Source organism: Oncorhynchus masou, chromosome 1 (assembly GCF_036934945.1).
Source record: "Oncorhynchus masou masou isolate Uvic2021 chromosome 1, UVic_Omas_1.1, whole genome shotgun sequence".
NCBI lineage: Eukaryota > Metazoa > Chordata > Actinopteri > Salmoniformes > Salmonidae > Oncorhynchus > Oncorhynchus masou.
In genome coordinates this window covers 15,796,866-15,814,156 of record NC_088212.1, presented here as the reverse complement: position 1 = coordinate 15,814,156, position 17,291 = coordinate 15,796,866, and the positions used below count along the sequence as shown (strand labels likewise).

At 41.0% G+C, this 17,291-nt stretch overlaps 1 protein-coding gene across 1 annotated transcript; it reads right to left on the bottom strand.

Annotated features, from left to right (window-relative positions):
- Positions 1–83: 83 nt before the first annotated feature.
- gig2p (grass carp reovirus (GCRV)-induced gene 2p) lies at positions 84–4,562 on the bottom strand. The gene is made up of 2 exons (XM_064946346.1): positions 4,326–4,562; positions 84–2,630 (listed from the first exon to the last, which is right to left on the bottom strand). Exon 2 carries the CDS (start codon positions 2,627–2,629, stop codon positions 1,955–1,957), a length of 675 nt encoding a protein of 224 aa, XP_064802418.1. The 5' UTR covers position 2,630; positions 4,326–4,562; the 3' UTR covers positions 84–1,954.
- Between the last annotated feature and the right edge of the window lie 12,729 nt (positions 4,563–17,291).

Sequence of the window (17,291 nt, the reverse complement as noted above, 5' to 3'; positions counted from 1 at the left end):
TATTTCATGTGAATGCTGTCGCACATTGCCAAATGATATCATGTAACCACTGCCATAGCTATATGTAAGAACCACAAACACTATGAGGAAAGAGTATTTTTACTTTGGAGCACATGTATTTCATATGAAATGGATCAAATCAAACTATTTGCCACATGCGCCGAATACAACAAGTGTAGACTTTACCGTGAAATGCTTACTTAGAAACTCTTAACCAACAGAGCAGTTCAAGAAGAAGAAAATATACAAAGTGATATTAGTGATACTGCAGGAATAAAAAGCCAACACACAGTACCAGTCAAGTTTGGACACTCCTACTCATTGAAAGGTTTTTCTTTATTTGTACTATTTTCTACATTGTGGAATAATAGTGAAGACATCAGGACTATGGAATTATGTAGTAACCAAAAAATTGTTAAATCAAAATATATTTTACATTATTCAAAGTAGCCACCCTTTGCCTTGATGACAGCTTTGTGCTATCTTGGCATTCTCTCAACCAGCTTCACCTGGAATGCTTTTTCAAACAGTCTAGAAGGAGTTCCCACATATGCTGAGCACTTGTTGGCTGCGTTTCCTTCACTCTGTGGTCCAACTCATCCCAAACCATCTCAATTGGGTTGAGGTCGGGTGATTGTGGAGGCCAGGTCATCTGATGCCATCACTCTCCTTGGTCAAATAGCCCTTACACAGCCTGGAGTTGTGTTTGGAGTTCATTGTATTGTTGAAAATCAAATTATAGTCCTACTAAGCGCAAACTACATGGGATGGTGTATCGCTGCCGATTGCTGTCGTAACCATGCAGGTTAAGTGTGCCTTAAATTCTAAATAAATCACTGACAGTGTCACCAGCAAAGCACCTCCATGCTTCACAGTGGGAACCACACATGCAGAGATCATCCGTTCACCTACTCTACGTCTCACAAAGACATGTTGTTTGGAACTAAAAATCTCAAATTTGGACTCATCAGACCAAAGGACAGAGTTCCATCGGTCCCATGTCCATTGCTCGTGTTTCTTGGCCCAAGCAAGTCTCTTCTTATTATTGATGTCTTTAAGTATTGGTTTCTTTGCAGAAACTCAACCATGAAGGCCTGATTCACGCAGTCTGCACAGTTGATGTTGAGATGTCTGTTACTTGAACTCTGTGAAGCATTTATTTGGGCTGCAATTTATGAGGCTGGTAACTCGATTGAACTTATCTTCAGTGGCAGAGTTATCTCTGGGTCTTCCTTTCCTGTGGCGGTCCTCATGAGAGCCAGCTTCATCAAAGTGCTTGATGGTTTTTGCGACTGCACTTCAAGAAACTTTCAATGTTCTTGACATTTTCCGGATTGACTGACCAAGTCTTAAAGAACTGATGGACTGTAGTTTCTCTTTGCTTATTTGAGCTGTTCTTGCCATAATATGGACCTATGTTCTGTATACAGGGGTGGTACACAACTGATTGGCTCAAATGCATTAAGAAGGAAAGAAATTCCACAAATTAACTTTTAACAAGGCACACCTGTTAATTGAAATGCATTCCAGGTGACTACCTCATCAAGCTGGTTAAGAGAATGCCAAGAATGTGCAAAGGGTGACTACTTTAAAGAATCTCATAAAATAGATTGATTTAACACTCTTCACTATTATTCTGAAAAAAAAAAAAAAACCTGGAATGAGTAGGTGTGTCCAAACCTTTGACTGGTACTGTACAAGAACATGCTATGTGTCTTCGTTGATCCCCTCTGGCACATCATTGTTCACCAAAACAGCCACATACAACATAAGCCTACATGTGGAGATAAAAGGTTTGTTCAGGAGATACATTCTGGCCACATGATGTACAGCATATATTTTACAGGAGAAAAAAATATTAGGTCCCTGAGATACATGTATGCAATAACACACCACCGAAGACTACTAGACCATGACACATCACTGCTGCTCCTTGTCCACCCCCCCCCCTGTGTCAGGCACTGGCAGAGCAGGTGTGTTTGGTCATTAGGGTGCAGATGTTCTGTCCGCAGCCCCAGCACGGGAGCAGCGTATGTGTTTGATCTGGTGTGGTTTTCCTCTTGCACAGGGTACACACACCCCCAGCAACCTGCATGTCTCCACCCCTTCCAATCCCAGCCCGCTTCTGTGAAACCAACTGCTTTAGCTCAGCCAGGATGGTGGGGTTGGGCGCCTTGGCGATGCTAGTGACCACGACGCGCTGGGGGTCAAACACACAGTCCTCCTCCAGGCCGCTGGGCACGGATTGCATGCCACAGTTGGGGGGAACCCATGCGGTGTCGTACCCTGCTGCGTTCCAGCTCTTTTGCATAGGGTGGTTGTCTTTGTCGATGCGTTTCACGCGACCAGCGTTTACACGCAGCTGCAGCACCACACGGTTGGAGGGGAGGGCTTTTAGCGGGTAGCGCTCTGCCTTCTGCTGGTTGCGGCTCACGTACACACCGGGGCCCAACATGCCATCAGGGGACTGGCGGAAGCCATTGGTGATGATGAGCCGAGCAGTCTGGACATTGGTGCCATGGTACATAGTGTAAGAATCCCCCTTTTGAGGCTCCTGCTCTGCCCCCAGTTCCAACACCAGGGATTTGTCATCGTACACCACGTCCCAGCCAAAGTACGTCACCGACATCCTAGAATGGAATTAATTGGATAGTCAAAACAAAATATTCTTCAGGGTGTATATGGGAGCCAAATAGAACTTCAAATGAATGGAACTGTTTAAAATGATTTGAGTTGGCTGCTAAGTGTAGGCCTACTGCCTGGCATTGGTGTAAAGTGCTTTAAAGTGGCAATATGTAACTTTTTGGGCGACCCAACCAAATTCACACAGAAACGTGAGTTATAGATCTATCATTCTACTTGAAAGCAAGTTTGTTCTATGTGCGTTATTTCAATGCTTCCCATTCTTAAGTTTTGTTTTTGCATCTTTTACTTTCAGTTTAGTACACAACCTTCAAACCTCTGAAAATATAATATTTTTGGTTTTGAAAAATATGATGGTACAATGACTCTCTTAACTATGCTAACTTATTTTGTCACATAAACTGAAATTAGGCAAACTATTACAGCAACCAGGAAATGGCAGAGTGATTTCTTCATAGTGCAACTTTAAGTAAAAATACTTTAAAGTACTACTTAAGTAGTTGTTTGGGGCATTTGTATGTTACTATTTACATTTTTGACAACATTTATTTTTACTCCACTACATTCCTAAAGAAAAGAATGTTCTTTTTACCCCATACATTTTTCCTGACACCCAAAAGTACTGTTACATTTCAAATGATTCCTTATCAGGCTGGGAAAATGGTCCAATTCACACACTTATCAAGACAATGTCCTAGTCATCTCTACTGCCTCTCTACTGCCTCTGATCTCTGACACAAATGTTTTGTTTGTAAATTATGACTGAGTGTTGGAGTATGCCCCTGGCTACCCATACATTTTTAAAACGAGTAAATAGTGCCGTCTGAATTTTTTTAATATAAGGAATGCGAAATTATTTCTATGTTTACTTTTGATAATTAGATATATTTGAGCAATTACTTTTACTTTTGATACTTAAGTATATTTAAAACCAAATACTTTTAGACATTTAATCAAGTAGTATTTCACCGGGTGACCTTTACTTTTACTTGAGTCCTTTTCTATTAGTGTCAATATGTAACTTTTTGGGCAACCAACCACATACAAATGTGAGTCATAGATCTATAATGTTACTTGAAAACAAGTCTAAAGTGGTCGCTCTGTTTTTTCTATGCTTTCCGTTCTTAAGTTTCTTTTTTGAGTCTTTGTCTTTCGGGTTTTGTACACCAGCATTAAACAGCTGAAACAGCAATATTTTTGGTTATGGAAAATATGTTTCACAGCGGTTTGGATGGTACAATGATTATCTACACTATACTAGCTTATTTTGTCACATAAACTGAAATTAGGCAAACTAGAGTTTTAGCAACCAGGAAATGGCGGAGAGAATTCCGCATAGTGCAATAGTAAGGTATCTTTACTGTTACTCAAGTATGACAATTGTGTATGTTTTCCACCACTGCATCCTGATCTCATCATCCCTGTCTATTCCTACAGTGGACCCTAACAGATATAGCCTACTGTAGCCTACATTTAAATTACGCTAGAATGTCATATTTATAGTCATATTTCATTTATGTCTTATACATTATACACAGCTGCTAAACATGCAACTGTATGGACCACAGAAAATGGCATAACCATAACAGACAGAAATAAAATAAATATTCGTTTAGTTTCAGACAAGTCCTATCAAAAAGGTTTCCAAATTAGTATTACATGTATATTAGTGTTTTTCTTACCTGTACAGCAATGCGTCGGCGAAGTTCGATCTGAGCAATTCTACTTTCGCTTTCTGTATAACAAAATTGAAAGTAGCCTAAGCTAATGAAATAGCACTACGTTCTAAACAGCGAAAACGGGAACGTGCCGCAATAATAGAGCTAGACACCGTACAGACCACATAATTGGGCCTATATCTTAGAACTCGTAATCCATATGATTCCCATAGAGAATTCCTCTAGAATTAATTATTGCAACAGTTGCAAGCTCAACTCGGCAACTAACAACTTGGAGGACACTTTTGGGCTGCATATCAATAGTTAAAATTTCCTCTCCTCACCTTAATATAAGGTTATATCAAATAGTGAATAAGGTGCTTGAGTATAATACAGCAAATTCAGGGGTAGCCCTGACACAAACCCGGTCCAGCGACTGTCAAGCCAACACCTTAATCATTTATGCCAAGAGGTCCAAGCCTCTTGATAAGGTTGTTACATGTTGGGTTAAAGTTGCTACATTACCATTACCCCCTTCCTTTAGGAGAGCGTGTCTCCATGCTTCTCTATACCAAGTCCCTCACATGTACACAGCTCTCCGATTGCTCCACCCACCATCCCACTTCTGACACCAATGGAGCGAATTCAAGGGGTAGCACCAACCGTGACTTTAACCACCCTGGTCCAGTAACTATCAAGTCAGCAACTTAACTGTTACGCCAAAAGGTCCAAACCTCTTGACAAAGTCGCTAAAGATATTCTGGATAGGGAGAGTCAGTCCCTGCAACATGACATACAGCCTTCATAGACTTCCCTACAGGCTATGCTGGCTGCTGCTGTGTAGAACATTAAGAACCTTGTCAATTATGCCATGCCCCCTACTTCCCCCTTCCCTCCTCTAAAGACAGCGTGAAGAATTGAAGGGTCTGAAGAGCTAGCTTCACAGCTGTATAAAGATGAGACTGGGGTGTGATTCATGACTAGGTTTTTTGTTTCCCATTGGTTCTAGGAATTAAGCCATAAGTTTCCTGGCCATTAAAACTGAAAGTTTTTTAGACGTTCTGAGAATAGAAGTGAAAATGTCACCTTTTCCGGGAACGATACCTTTTAGGTTGCAGTTAGGTTCGCAAATGTTTTTCTATGGATCCCATAAAGTAATTATTTTGGTTTTATTAACGTTCTGAGAACAGAAATTCTAGGTTATATGAAGGTAATTAAATAACATTCTGAGAACATGTTTCAATAATTCTGCTAGCTTAGGTTAACTGTTTTGAACTCCAAGCACAGATAGAACACATGGAATTTAATTTGCTTAGGTATTAATCATGCAAACACATGTATTTTTTATTGTGGCATGGCGTCAATGAGATTCAAACCATTGACCTTCTGCGCTCTATCCATGGAATAAGTCCACTGTCCACCAGGATGGCCTTGTTTTTTTTGTTACTCATACAAAGCTGTTCATTTTAGTCTATTCAAACAGACCCCATTTCAAAGGAAACAAACACTCATTAAGATCATGTGTGGCCAAGTAGTGGGTTTGGCCAACACACCTGAACACACTTAACAAGATAGAGGACAGAGAGAGTTTTGTTGAGCTGAGAACATTATGTATATGTTTTTAAATAACATTCTTAGAACGTTACAAATGTTTTATTGTGTTATTTTATGGAAAGTTTACTTAATGTGTTGAGAACATGACAAATAAAACCATGAGGAAACCTGCAGAAAATGTTATTCTGAAGTAATGGAATTCCCACAGAAGAATGTTGTTTCTTAACGTGAACAATTTGAGAACATTGCTTTAAATAGAACCACGAGGAAACCTGTAGAAACCATAATGCTGAACTACTGAAATTCCCACAGAAGTACATTGTTTCTTAATGTTCTCTGAACAATGTAAATAGAACCATGAGGAAACCTGTAGGAAACGTTATAGGAAGATTGTCTCATGGTTATTTTGCATACAATCACGCTCTCACCAAGCTCTAAGAAACAAAAATGGTTTTCAGAATGTTATGTGCTCTTTGGGTAGAGCAAGTGCCAGCTCCATGGAGCAATGAGCTAGAAATCGGCATCAGGAAATTGGCATAAGGACCAAACCCAGGCAGAGGTTAATCTTTTTTATGGGATTTATAGTAAAGATTTTAACTGTAATGTACGTTCATCCAAAATAATTCCAGCATCTGAAGAGTGCACTGTGCACCCGCCAACATTCCTTCAATTAGCAAGTGGCTGAAACCCTCACTGGAGAAAGCATCTGAGCGCGCGAAACAGCGCCCCTCTGTCTTACTATATGTAGCCCATGTTTCTGATGCTGTCTGGCCAAAAAAGAGTATAACATGCCATAATAAAACCACCCGTGGGCCACCAGTTGGGGATCCCTGCCCGAGAGTCTTTTGACCCACGGCTGGGTTTCTACTAAGCTAAGATATGGAATTGTTTTAAGATGGTTATACAAGGACCATTTTGCTATTTGATTTTGCATTTAAGACCCCTGTAGTTAAGAAAATATATATAATTATTTGATGAAATATTGAATTTGTCTTTACTGCTATTAGCCCATAGAAACGCATTGATTAACAGATTCATACATGGTAAAACAGATAGTCAAAAATGTAATAAAAAGTAAGTATGTTTAGAAGTGTATGTCCTATATCTTAAAGATGTAAGAATTGTAACAAATATTCACAACCAGTATACCATTGAAATGTATTTTCCAGACCAGTACTGGGTTACCTTTGGACGAGTCCCATTGACAATTGTGGAGGGGTCATGTAGCTAACACAACGTGCCATTGGAACACAGGAGTGATGGTTACTGATAATGGGCCTCTGTACGCCTATGTAGATATTTCATTAAAATATCAGCCTTTTCCAGCTACAATAGTAATTTACAACATTAACAATGTCTACACTGTATTTCTGGTCAATTTGATGTTATTTTAATGGACCGAAAAATATGCTTTTCTTTCAAAAACAAGGACATTTCTAGGTGACGGTAGTGTATGTTTTTCTGAGAAGAACAATTGTTGAGGTGTCTCCTGGTCTGACAAACACAGCAGTAGCTCAGCCACCTTCCACCGCAGATGCGGACGGCCGACATCGGTGGATGCGGTGGATTGAGACGCAACACATGCAACAAAAAACACCAGATATTTTTTATCTTAAACAGATGGATTTTGATGGGGATTTATTTTTTTATTTCATATGCATCGAGGGAGCATGGGCGGGGGCCTCAAGCAGAGATGTATTTATTAAATGTTTATGCTCAGCTCATGAGGCCCCTTGATGATGTGAGCAGTAGCAGTGTGTGGGTATAATCACTGGGGAAGCCGAGCCAAGCCAGTAAAAAAGCCTTATTACAACCTATCTTGTGATAATTGCGTTGTTTGCCCTATACCACATTTTTCTGCCTGTGTGACTGTTGTCTTTTTGCTGTCTCTGCCTTATTTTTTATCACGGTGGCGCATGTCCACGGTGGCGCATACTCTTTTGGTCCAGACAGCATCAGATACATGGGCTACACATACTGAAACAGAGGGGTGCTGTTTCCCTCTCTCTGATGATTTCTCCGGTGAGATTCTTATGAAAACACAGAGAGACGAAAGATAAATTATTTTATAATTGTTTTTTTTTATTGGTCAAAGATTTGGAGAAGCCTGGGTCCCTTGTCATCCATGAATACACCACTGGATGTTAGGCCTGAGGCAGTTGCCTTTTCTGCCTCATGGTAAGTCTGCCAGAGCCTACCATCAGCCTCCAAAAAGTCCATGCTTGAAGGCTCTATGGAAGGGCCTGTTACATCTTCATTTGTTAATTAAGGTTCTGGGTGTCAAGGATTTTCAGCATTTCATGAGTGTGTTTTTCTAGCAGGCCCTGCACTTGGATGGGAGGAGGCACTCCAAGTGGGCTCTCTTGGGTAATTATTCTAGTGACCATCTCAGCAACAGCCTTTCACACACACTGTTTTGATTGGTCTGTATGTCAGGACTTCATTCAGCTGTACTCAGATACTACCTCCTCAACAGAAATTCTTTGCCAGGCTTTGTCCACTGGAGAGGAGTGAGACAGCCACCTGTCCTCTGCATTCACACAAACCCAAAGGTTGGTTGCAGAGCAAAGTTCCCCCAAAAACGGGATCAGTGAAAGCTGTCACCTTGGATATGCAGAGTTAGCTTCCCACAAAGGCTTTCTGTGAGTAGTGGCACAATATTCTCAATGACTCAATATAGCTGCCTCAACGGTGCAATGTTATGTCTTAACCCATAGCTTCTCAAATACAGAATGCCTCAATGGTGCAATGTTATGTCTTAACCCATAGCTTCTCAAATACAGAATGCCTCAACGGTGCAATGTTATGTCTTAACCCATAGCTTCTCAAATACAGAATGCCTCAATGGTGCAATGTTATGTCTTAACCCATACCTTCTCAAATACAGAATGCCTCAATGGTGCAATGTTATGTCTTAACACCTAGCTTCTCAAATACAGAATGCCTCAATGGGGATATGTTATGTCTTAACCCATAGCTTCTCAAATACAGAATGCCTCAATGGTGCAATGTTATGGCTTAACCCATAGCTTCTCAAACACAGAATGCCTCATTACTCTCATTGAGAGTTTCCGCTAGACAAAGAGGCAATGAGGAAGCCTCTAGGGTGTGTGTGTTTGTATATACAGTGCCTTGCGAAAGTATTCGGCCCCCTTGAACTTTGCGACCTTTTGCCACATTTCAGGCTTCAAACATAAAGATATAAAACTGTATTTTTTTGTGAAGAATCAACAACAAGTGGGACACAATCTTGAAATGGAACGACATTTATTGGAAATTTCAAACTTTTTTAACAAATCAAAAACTGAAAAATTGGGCGTGCAAAATTATTCAGCCCCCTTAAGTTAATACTTTGTAGCGCCACCTTTTGCTGCGATTACAGCTGTAAGTCGCTTGGGGTATGTCTCTATCAGTTTTGCACATCGAGAGACTGAAATTTGTTCCCATTCCTCCATGCAAAACAGCTCAAGCTCAGTGAGGTTGGATGGAGAGCATTTGTGAACAGCAGTTTTCAGTTCTTTCCACAGATTCTCGATTGGATTCAGGTCTGGACTTTGACTTGGCCATTCTAACACCTGGATATGTTTATTTTTGAACCATTCCATTGTAGATTTTGCTTTATGTTTTGGATCATTGTCTTGTTGGAAGACAAATCTCCGTCCCAGTCTCAGGTCTTTTGCAGACTCCATCAGGTTTTCTTCCAGAATGGTCCTGTATTTGGCTCCATCCATCTTCCCATCAATTTTAACCATCTTCCCTGTCCCTGCTGAAGAAAAGCAGGCCCAAACCATGATGCTGCCACCACCATGTTTGACAGTGGGTATGGTGTGTTCAGGGTGATGAGCTGTGTTGCTTTTACTCCAAACATAACATTTGCATTGTTGCCAAAAAGTTCAATTTTGGTTTCATCTGACCAGAGCACCTTCTTCCACATGTTTGGTGTGTCTCCCAGGTGGCTTGTGGCAAACTTTAAACAACACTTTTTATGGATATCTTTAAGAAATGGCTTTCTTCTTGCCACTCTTCCATAAAGGCCAGATTTGTGCAATATACGACTGATTGTTGTCCTATGGACAGAGTCTCCCACCTCAGCTGTAGATCTCTGCAGTTCATCCAGAGTGATCATGGGCCTCTTGGCTGCATGATCAGTCTTCTCCTTGTATGAGCTGAAAGTTTAGAGGGACGGCCAGGTCTTGGTAGATTTGCAGTGGTCTGATACTCCTTCCATTTCAATATTATCGCTTGCACAGTGCTCCTTTGGATGTTTAAAGCTTGGGAAATCTTTTTGTATCCAAATCCGACTTTAAACTTCTTCACAACAGTATCTCGGACCTGCCTGGTGTGTTCCTTGTTCTTCATGATGATCTCTGCGCTTTTAACGGACCTCTGAGACTATCACAGTGCAGGTGCATTTATACGGAGACTTGATTACACACAGGTGGATTGTATTTATCATCATTAGTCATTTAGGTCAACATTGGATCATTCAGAGATCCTCACTGAACCTCTGGAGAGAGTTTGCTGCACTGAAAGTAAAGGGGCTGAATAATTCTGCATGCCCAATTTTTCAGTTTTTGATTTGTTAAAAAAGTTTGAAATATCCAATAAATGTCGTTCCACTTCATGATTGTGTCCCACTTGTTGTTGATTCTTCACAAAAAAATACAGTTTTATATCTTTATGTTTGAAGCCTGAGTTCAAGGGGGCCGAATACTTTCGCAAGGCACTGTATCTGTGTCTGTCTGTGTGCGTGCATGTGTGAGTGAGTGGTTTGAAGGGGCTGGTCTGTGCAACAGGACGTGCTCAAGCTACCAATGATCCTCACCCTGGAAGTATTTTTCTAAGTCCCTGTTACCAGAACCAGACCATGGCGGAATAGACACAGATGGATTACCTGCTTGGGCCTGATCAAATATTTTTATTTGACTGACAGTGAAATGCTTACTTACGGGCCCTTCCCAACAAAAATAATAAAATAGAAGGTTAACACGAGGAATAACAATAGTCAAGTTATGTACAATAAATACACAGAGCGTAACGATAACTTGGCTATATACACTGGGTACCAGTACCGAGTCAATGTGCAGTAGTATGAGATAAATAAAGGAAAGCTATTTACATATGGGTAGGGGTAAAGTGACAAGATCTTAGTGATTCCATTGTAAAAATAACAAGAGGGCTTAAACATAAAATAATGGTCTTGCCTATCACTCATAATGGCTTACATTTACCATTTCCCAAGGAGAGAGCTACTGAATATATTTTATTGCTTGGACAAAGCCTCCCTGATGTAGGGGCTTTGACCTAGTGCCTTGATGGAGTTACCAACAGGTCAATGTTTTAGGTGGAATACAGTGTGTATTACTGTTATATTCTGTTGCGTAGAAAACAGCATTATACTATTTGTAATTCTTCATCTGTGAACTATAGCTGTACCATTCATTCATGGTTTAGGTTACAGTCTTGAGTAGTGTAGAAGAAAAAGAAACGCACACCTATTAAGACGAGGTGCTGGCTAGCGGAGTAGAACACTTGAAAATAAAAGAGAGCCGCACACTAGGAGCTCAGATGCAACAATTTAATTACCAACGTTTCGACAGCCAAGCTGTCTTCATCGGGGTATACAGTCGAGAGTAGGGCATCTATCAGAATAGCTCAGTCCCTCTCACTGAGTTTCAGCTGCTGCTGAGGCAGACAGAAACCACAGAGGCATTAAATTAAATAACCTTCAGACAAAGCTCATACACCACAACGTAGTCCCCCTCACACTGTGGAGCCAGAGGATGTTACCTTCATCTGCCAATAAACAGTATGACTCTAAAGGATTGTAAAGGTTAGTGTCCGTGTTGTGTGTGTTAAGAGGAGTTACTGTAAGAGCACTAGACAAGGTCTGCTGGGCCTCCAGGAGCTGTGATGTGGCTGTGCAGGTCAGCTGTTTCTCTGGCCCTGGGCCTGCTCCATACACACACAAACACAAAGGATGAAAACATATTCAGCAACACTTGTGAGGCAAATTAGAGTCCAGACAGACAACTGCGACTTCAAACCTGGCCCCTGCGTAACCTGTACATGTTGTTTGTGCTGTGTGCTCTGTATAGTGACCTGCATGTGTGCATGATTAGAATGGCATAATGTGTCAAGTCGCCTGTGACCTCATGCTTTTTTTGAGTCAGTGTTGTTGTGGTTTTGTTCTCTTGCCTTTGCTGTTGGCGACCCACTTTCCTCCAGTTTTCAATCATTTTTATGGCCGCTCTGGACCACTGCTCTAGAGTTAATGTGCCGCAATCCCAGTGATTTTCCGCCCGGCTCTACTGCCCAGAGAGTAGGGCATGCAGGGACTAGTCTGGAAAACCTGAACCTAGACAAAACAGTGACTAGGGTCTGGTTCCAATGATCTAATTGCTCTGTTTCAAAAGAGTTGTCACTGACTACATCACTACTTAATTTTCCAAAAAAAGCTTATTACAAAAAAGCTTATTTCTCTCAATTTTTGTGCACAAATTTCTTTACATCATGGTTTGAGATAATCCATCCCCCTGACAGGTGTGATATCAAGAAGCTGAGTAAAAAGCATGATCATTACACAGGTGCACCTTATGCGGGGACAATAAAAGGCCACTCTAAAATGTGCAGTTTTGTCACATAACACAATGCCACAGATGTCTCAAGTTTTGAGGGAGCGTGCAATTGGCATGCTGACTGCAGGAATGTCCACCAGAGCTGTTGCCAGAGAATGTAATGTTAATTTCTCTACCATAAGCCACCTCCAACATCGTTTTAGAGAATTTCTGTCTGTAATAAAGCCCTTTTGTGGGGAAAAACTCCTTCTGACTGGCTGGGCCTGGCTCCCAAGTGGTGGACTAGGCTAAAATCCCCTTTCACTGTTTGTCCAGCACAAAAAGTCTGTTTTTACTGCAGTCCTCATCCCTATAATATACTGCATGTATTCAGCGAGAGAAAACGTTGATTCCTTCAGTAAAGGAAGATAAAATGAAACGGAGATACCTTCATGCATCTTCTTGTGACGTGCTTGGTCAGGTTGAGTGTGACCTACAAGCAGTTCGGTTGATTAGAGTCTCTCACCTTGGTGTCCATCTCTCCCAATCTCTCTCCCAGGCCTGACTTGACCTCTGACACCTCCTGTTGGGGCCTGATGATCTGCTGCGCCCTGGCGCTCACATCACCAGACAGCTTGGCAATGCTGGCAACACACCTGAGAGTGCTGGAATGAGACAGGAAAGACAGCTGTCTTTACCATTACAATACAGTGCACTCCCACCTGGGGCCCATATATAAACGTTGCATATGCACAAAATAGGCCCCAAAATATGCTCCAGTTTTCAAGCAACACTACGTTTGATATATCCAATGTATGCACCACACACACAACGCACTGCAACTGCTTCTTCAACACAATGCTGCAAGGCAAACGCAGCGTTCCATTGGAAATGAATGTACTTCTAGTGTACCAAAATGTAAACTGTCGGTGTGATCGAGGCATCACACCAACAGTGTTATTGCAATTTGGTACACCAAAAGTACATTAATGCCTTGCAGCATTGTGTTGCAGAGGCAGTTGCAGTGCGTTGTGTGTGTGGTGCATACAATTGATTTATTAAACGTATTCATCAAACTGTGTGCGTAGATTGCTTGGTAGAAGAAGGTGGATGTTGAACACATCCAGATGATGCTGCATACCATTTAGCTCTATGACACTGTAGGTGTGTCTGGGCGTTAGTGTTACATATACACAATGGTTATAAATGAGGACCCTGGCCTGACTATCTCTGGCAACCATGCAGAAAGTTTCATGGAGTCAACAATTAGCCCATGTCAGCTAACATTTTTTAGATTGCTAAATCTAGTCAGCTGTCTAAACATGTAGTAATCATGGTCAAATTGATTTTGATAGTCACTCTCACTCAGATACCATGTTAAAAATGGCTAACATTTCTCTCCACCCTATGGCAAAATGTGTAGAATTGCATGAAATGAGTTATACAATTTCAACATTTTCTCTCCTCCCCATGGATAATGTGTAGAATTGCATGAATCTTGCTTATAACGGAAACATTATTTCTACGCCCTGAGGCAAAATGTGTAGAAATGCAGGAAAATAGCTAACACTAAAAATATTGTCCACTTTAAAGAAAGAGAAAGAATTCTGCTTAAGGCCCCCAAAAGGCTAGGGACAATCATAATGAGTTCATATTTTTTGTGGCCCTCACCCCCATCAAAGTTGCCCATCCATGGTTTAGACAGATTAGAATGTTATACAAGCAAGGCAATTATAGTTGCCTAAATAAGTACACAGTTCATATGAATAACCCAAATGTGTTTTCACCATGCATGAGATAATAATCAGCAATGCGGGGGAAAACACTCCACTAGGGATATGCAAATTCATTGAATTGTTCACATACATCTTTATGACCACAAGGCACCTTTTGAACATTGATGTAAAGCTCTACCTTGAATGAACTCACACTAGCAGCTTCTTTTCAGATCCCCGTAGTGTGTGCTGTATAGCTCTATGGTTATTTGATTGATATTGTCAAGCACTTTTAACAACACAAACAGTGCTTTAGCTAAATGTATTGTGTCAACACCTAGCTTTCCCACTGTGCTGGTGATGAAGCACTTTGTGGAAAGCAGCGATGAGAGGTTTAAGGATACTTTTTTACATTTTAAGACTTTTTTAGGAAATGTGTGTCATAATGGCTATATTGCAAAAAACAGTCATTATTCATCTATTTGAAATACATATATTTCTCAAATGTTCTTCAGACATGTGGTGTCACTTCTTTACAGTGGTCATCCCTCAACCGACATCAGTGCAAGCGGATTTGTTGTGCTCTCTGACATAATACAATGATATTTCTCTGTCATAACGTATATTTATGATAACTCCTTTTCTCACCCCACTGATCTCACATTGTTGTTTACCTGGTACTCACTCTAAGTTGTATTTGTTTACAAGAACAGCAGATAGGCCTATCCCACCTCATGTAGGCTATTGCTAGAGATCGTCATGCCTCACGACTATCCATTTACATTAACAATCACTCGTTGAACCATTCAAATGTGTCAAGCTGCACTCACTCCATATCACACGGCTGCGCCCTTGCAGATAAACTCAGGGAATATTGAGCATGACAGTATGCCAGTTTGATGAACTTTATCACCTCTTATCACCTCTATTGTTCCATGTAGAGGAGTCAATTTCTGATTCTGGCCTATTGCTTCTCTCGCTCTCTCTTACACATATACCAATTAGGTGATCATTTATAGTTTTAATTTCAGATAGCGTCATGTCAAATATTTTGTCAAAAAAAAAAAAAACATTGGTATTGAACTAATTTCACAATGTCCCCTGTGTTCATGAGGGCATTATTGTGTTTTTCTCTGTTGGAGCTATCTATTTCATACACACAACTCTGTTACGCCAGTTCTTTATCTGAGCAGCACGATTGGCAACCGTTCCAGAACTCATTGATGTTTATTGAATGTCATAAACATGTCTGCTTACTTATGAGGAATAAGCCATAAGCTCTGAATGAGATTCAGTGAGGCTTTGCTCAGTGCAGTATAATCAAATCAGCCTGATCCGGTGGAGCGAGAGAGAGATAGACTCACGTAGAGAGACACTTAACACTCTTTTGTCTCTGACCTCACTCTCCTATACGGCCCACTCTTATGTTGCTACCACTTCAGATGATTGATCAAGGCCTGTGTCACGGTCTTTGAATGAAGTAGACCAAAGCGCAGCGTGGTGAGCGTACATAATCCTTTTTATTAGGATGACACCGACAAACCAATAAACAATACAAAAACAACCGTGAAGCTTAAGGGCTATGTGCCACAAACAAAGTCAACTTCCCACACAAAAAGGAGGGAAAAGGGCTACCTAAGTATGATTCCCAATCAGAGACAACGATAGACAGCTGTCCCTGATTAAGAACCGTACCTGGCCAAAACACAGAAATACAAAAACATAGAAAATAGAACATAGAGTGCCCACCCAAATCACACCCTGACCAAACCCAAAATAGAGACATAAAACACATTGAACTGATGTAAACATCATACTTTCAAAATCTTAGCAAGCTAGACAAGCAGTCATCATCCTGAATCATGTTGACAGTCTACAGGCAAATCCTTTTCATATGAAGAGAAATTATAGATAAAACGTATCAGTGCTCATCGGCCATTGCACATAAACATTACACTACAATTTCGCAAATTCAACAATGAGAGGTTTGTAAGGAATCATTATGATATTTACATGATCAGTCCAATCACAGATACTGTAGATATAACGTGATTTGACATCATTTTATCTGTGGCCAATGACCTTGAGCCTTCAAGCGTTGCAAAGCAATCACTAGCCTGCTATTCAGTGACGTGGGTGTGTTGTCTAAGGGTCTCTTTTCCTAGCTTAAAAGGGAAAACAATCACATGCCATGGGCCAGAAAGGTTGAATACATTGGCCATGCTGTCAATCCAGCATGACTTCTGCCGTGTTCAAAACAACTAGAAACTTGGAACTGGGAAATCTCCGACTTCAGTGAGTTCAAGACAACTGGGAACTCCGACTGGGAAATTTGTTTTGAATGGTCATCCAACTTGGAATTCCAAGTCGGGAACTCGGCCCTCTTCGACCTGAAGATCACTGACATCATGATTCAACCTTGTTTTTTTTCCAAAGTTCTCAGCTGTCTTGAAAGCACCATAAATCTAGAGAATGCGAGACTTCGATGACAAAGTTTGATGACAAAATGTGACCACAATAGGGACCGCTGCGCCACGTTCCTGTTCAAGTGACCACAGCACAACAAGGTGAGTCCAAAAATGTCTTTATGTAATATAATATGACAGGGAGATATGTATACTGTAGCTAAGAAAGTAATACTAAATGTATGTTGTGTAGCAAGCTGTTAGTAGTCCATGTGCCTCACCCTAATAAGTTGGTCCCTTTCCCCCTCATAACTTTGTGATACACATGTAGCCTATAGCCTGTTTTAGAGAAATGTCGTCATTGAATATTGTAAGAGCTTTCATTGTCTGCTTATATGACCTCTTTATTTATCCTACAGTTCTGACTTGGTGGACAGAGAGAATACTGTAAGAATGGCCCATTTTCTGAATTTTGTCATCTCCTCCTCATGGACTACACCAGATTTGCCAGTTCTTGCTGTGAGATGTTACCCCACTCTTCCACCAAGGCACCTGCAAGTTCCCTGAGATTTCTGGGGGGAATGGCCGAAGCCCTCACCCTCCAATCCAATAGGTCATGCTCCGATCCATGAGATCTGGGCTCTTTGCTGGCCATGGCAGAACACTGACATTCCTGTCTTGCAGGTAATCACGCACAGAACAAGCAGTATGGCTGATGGCATTGTCATGCTGGAGGGTCATGTCAGGATGAGCCTGCAG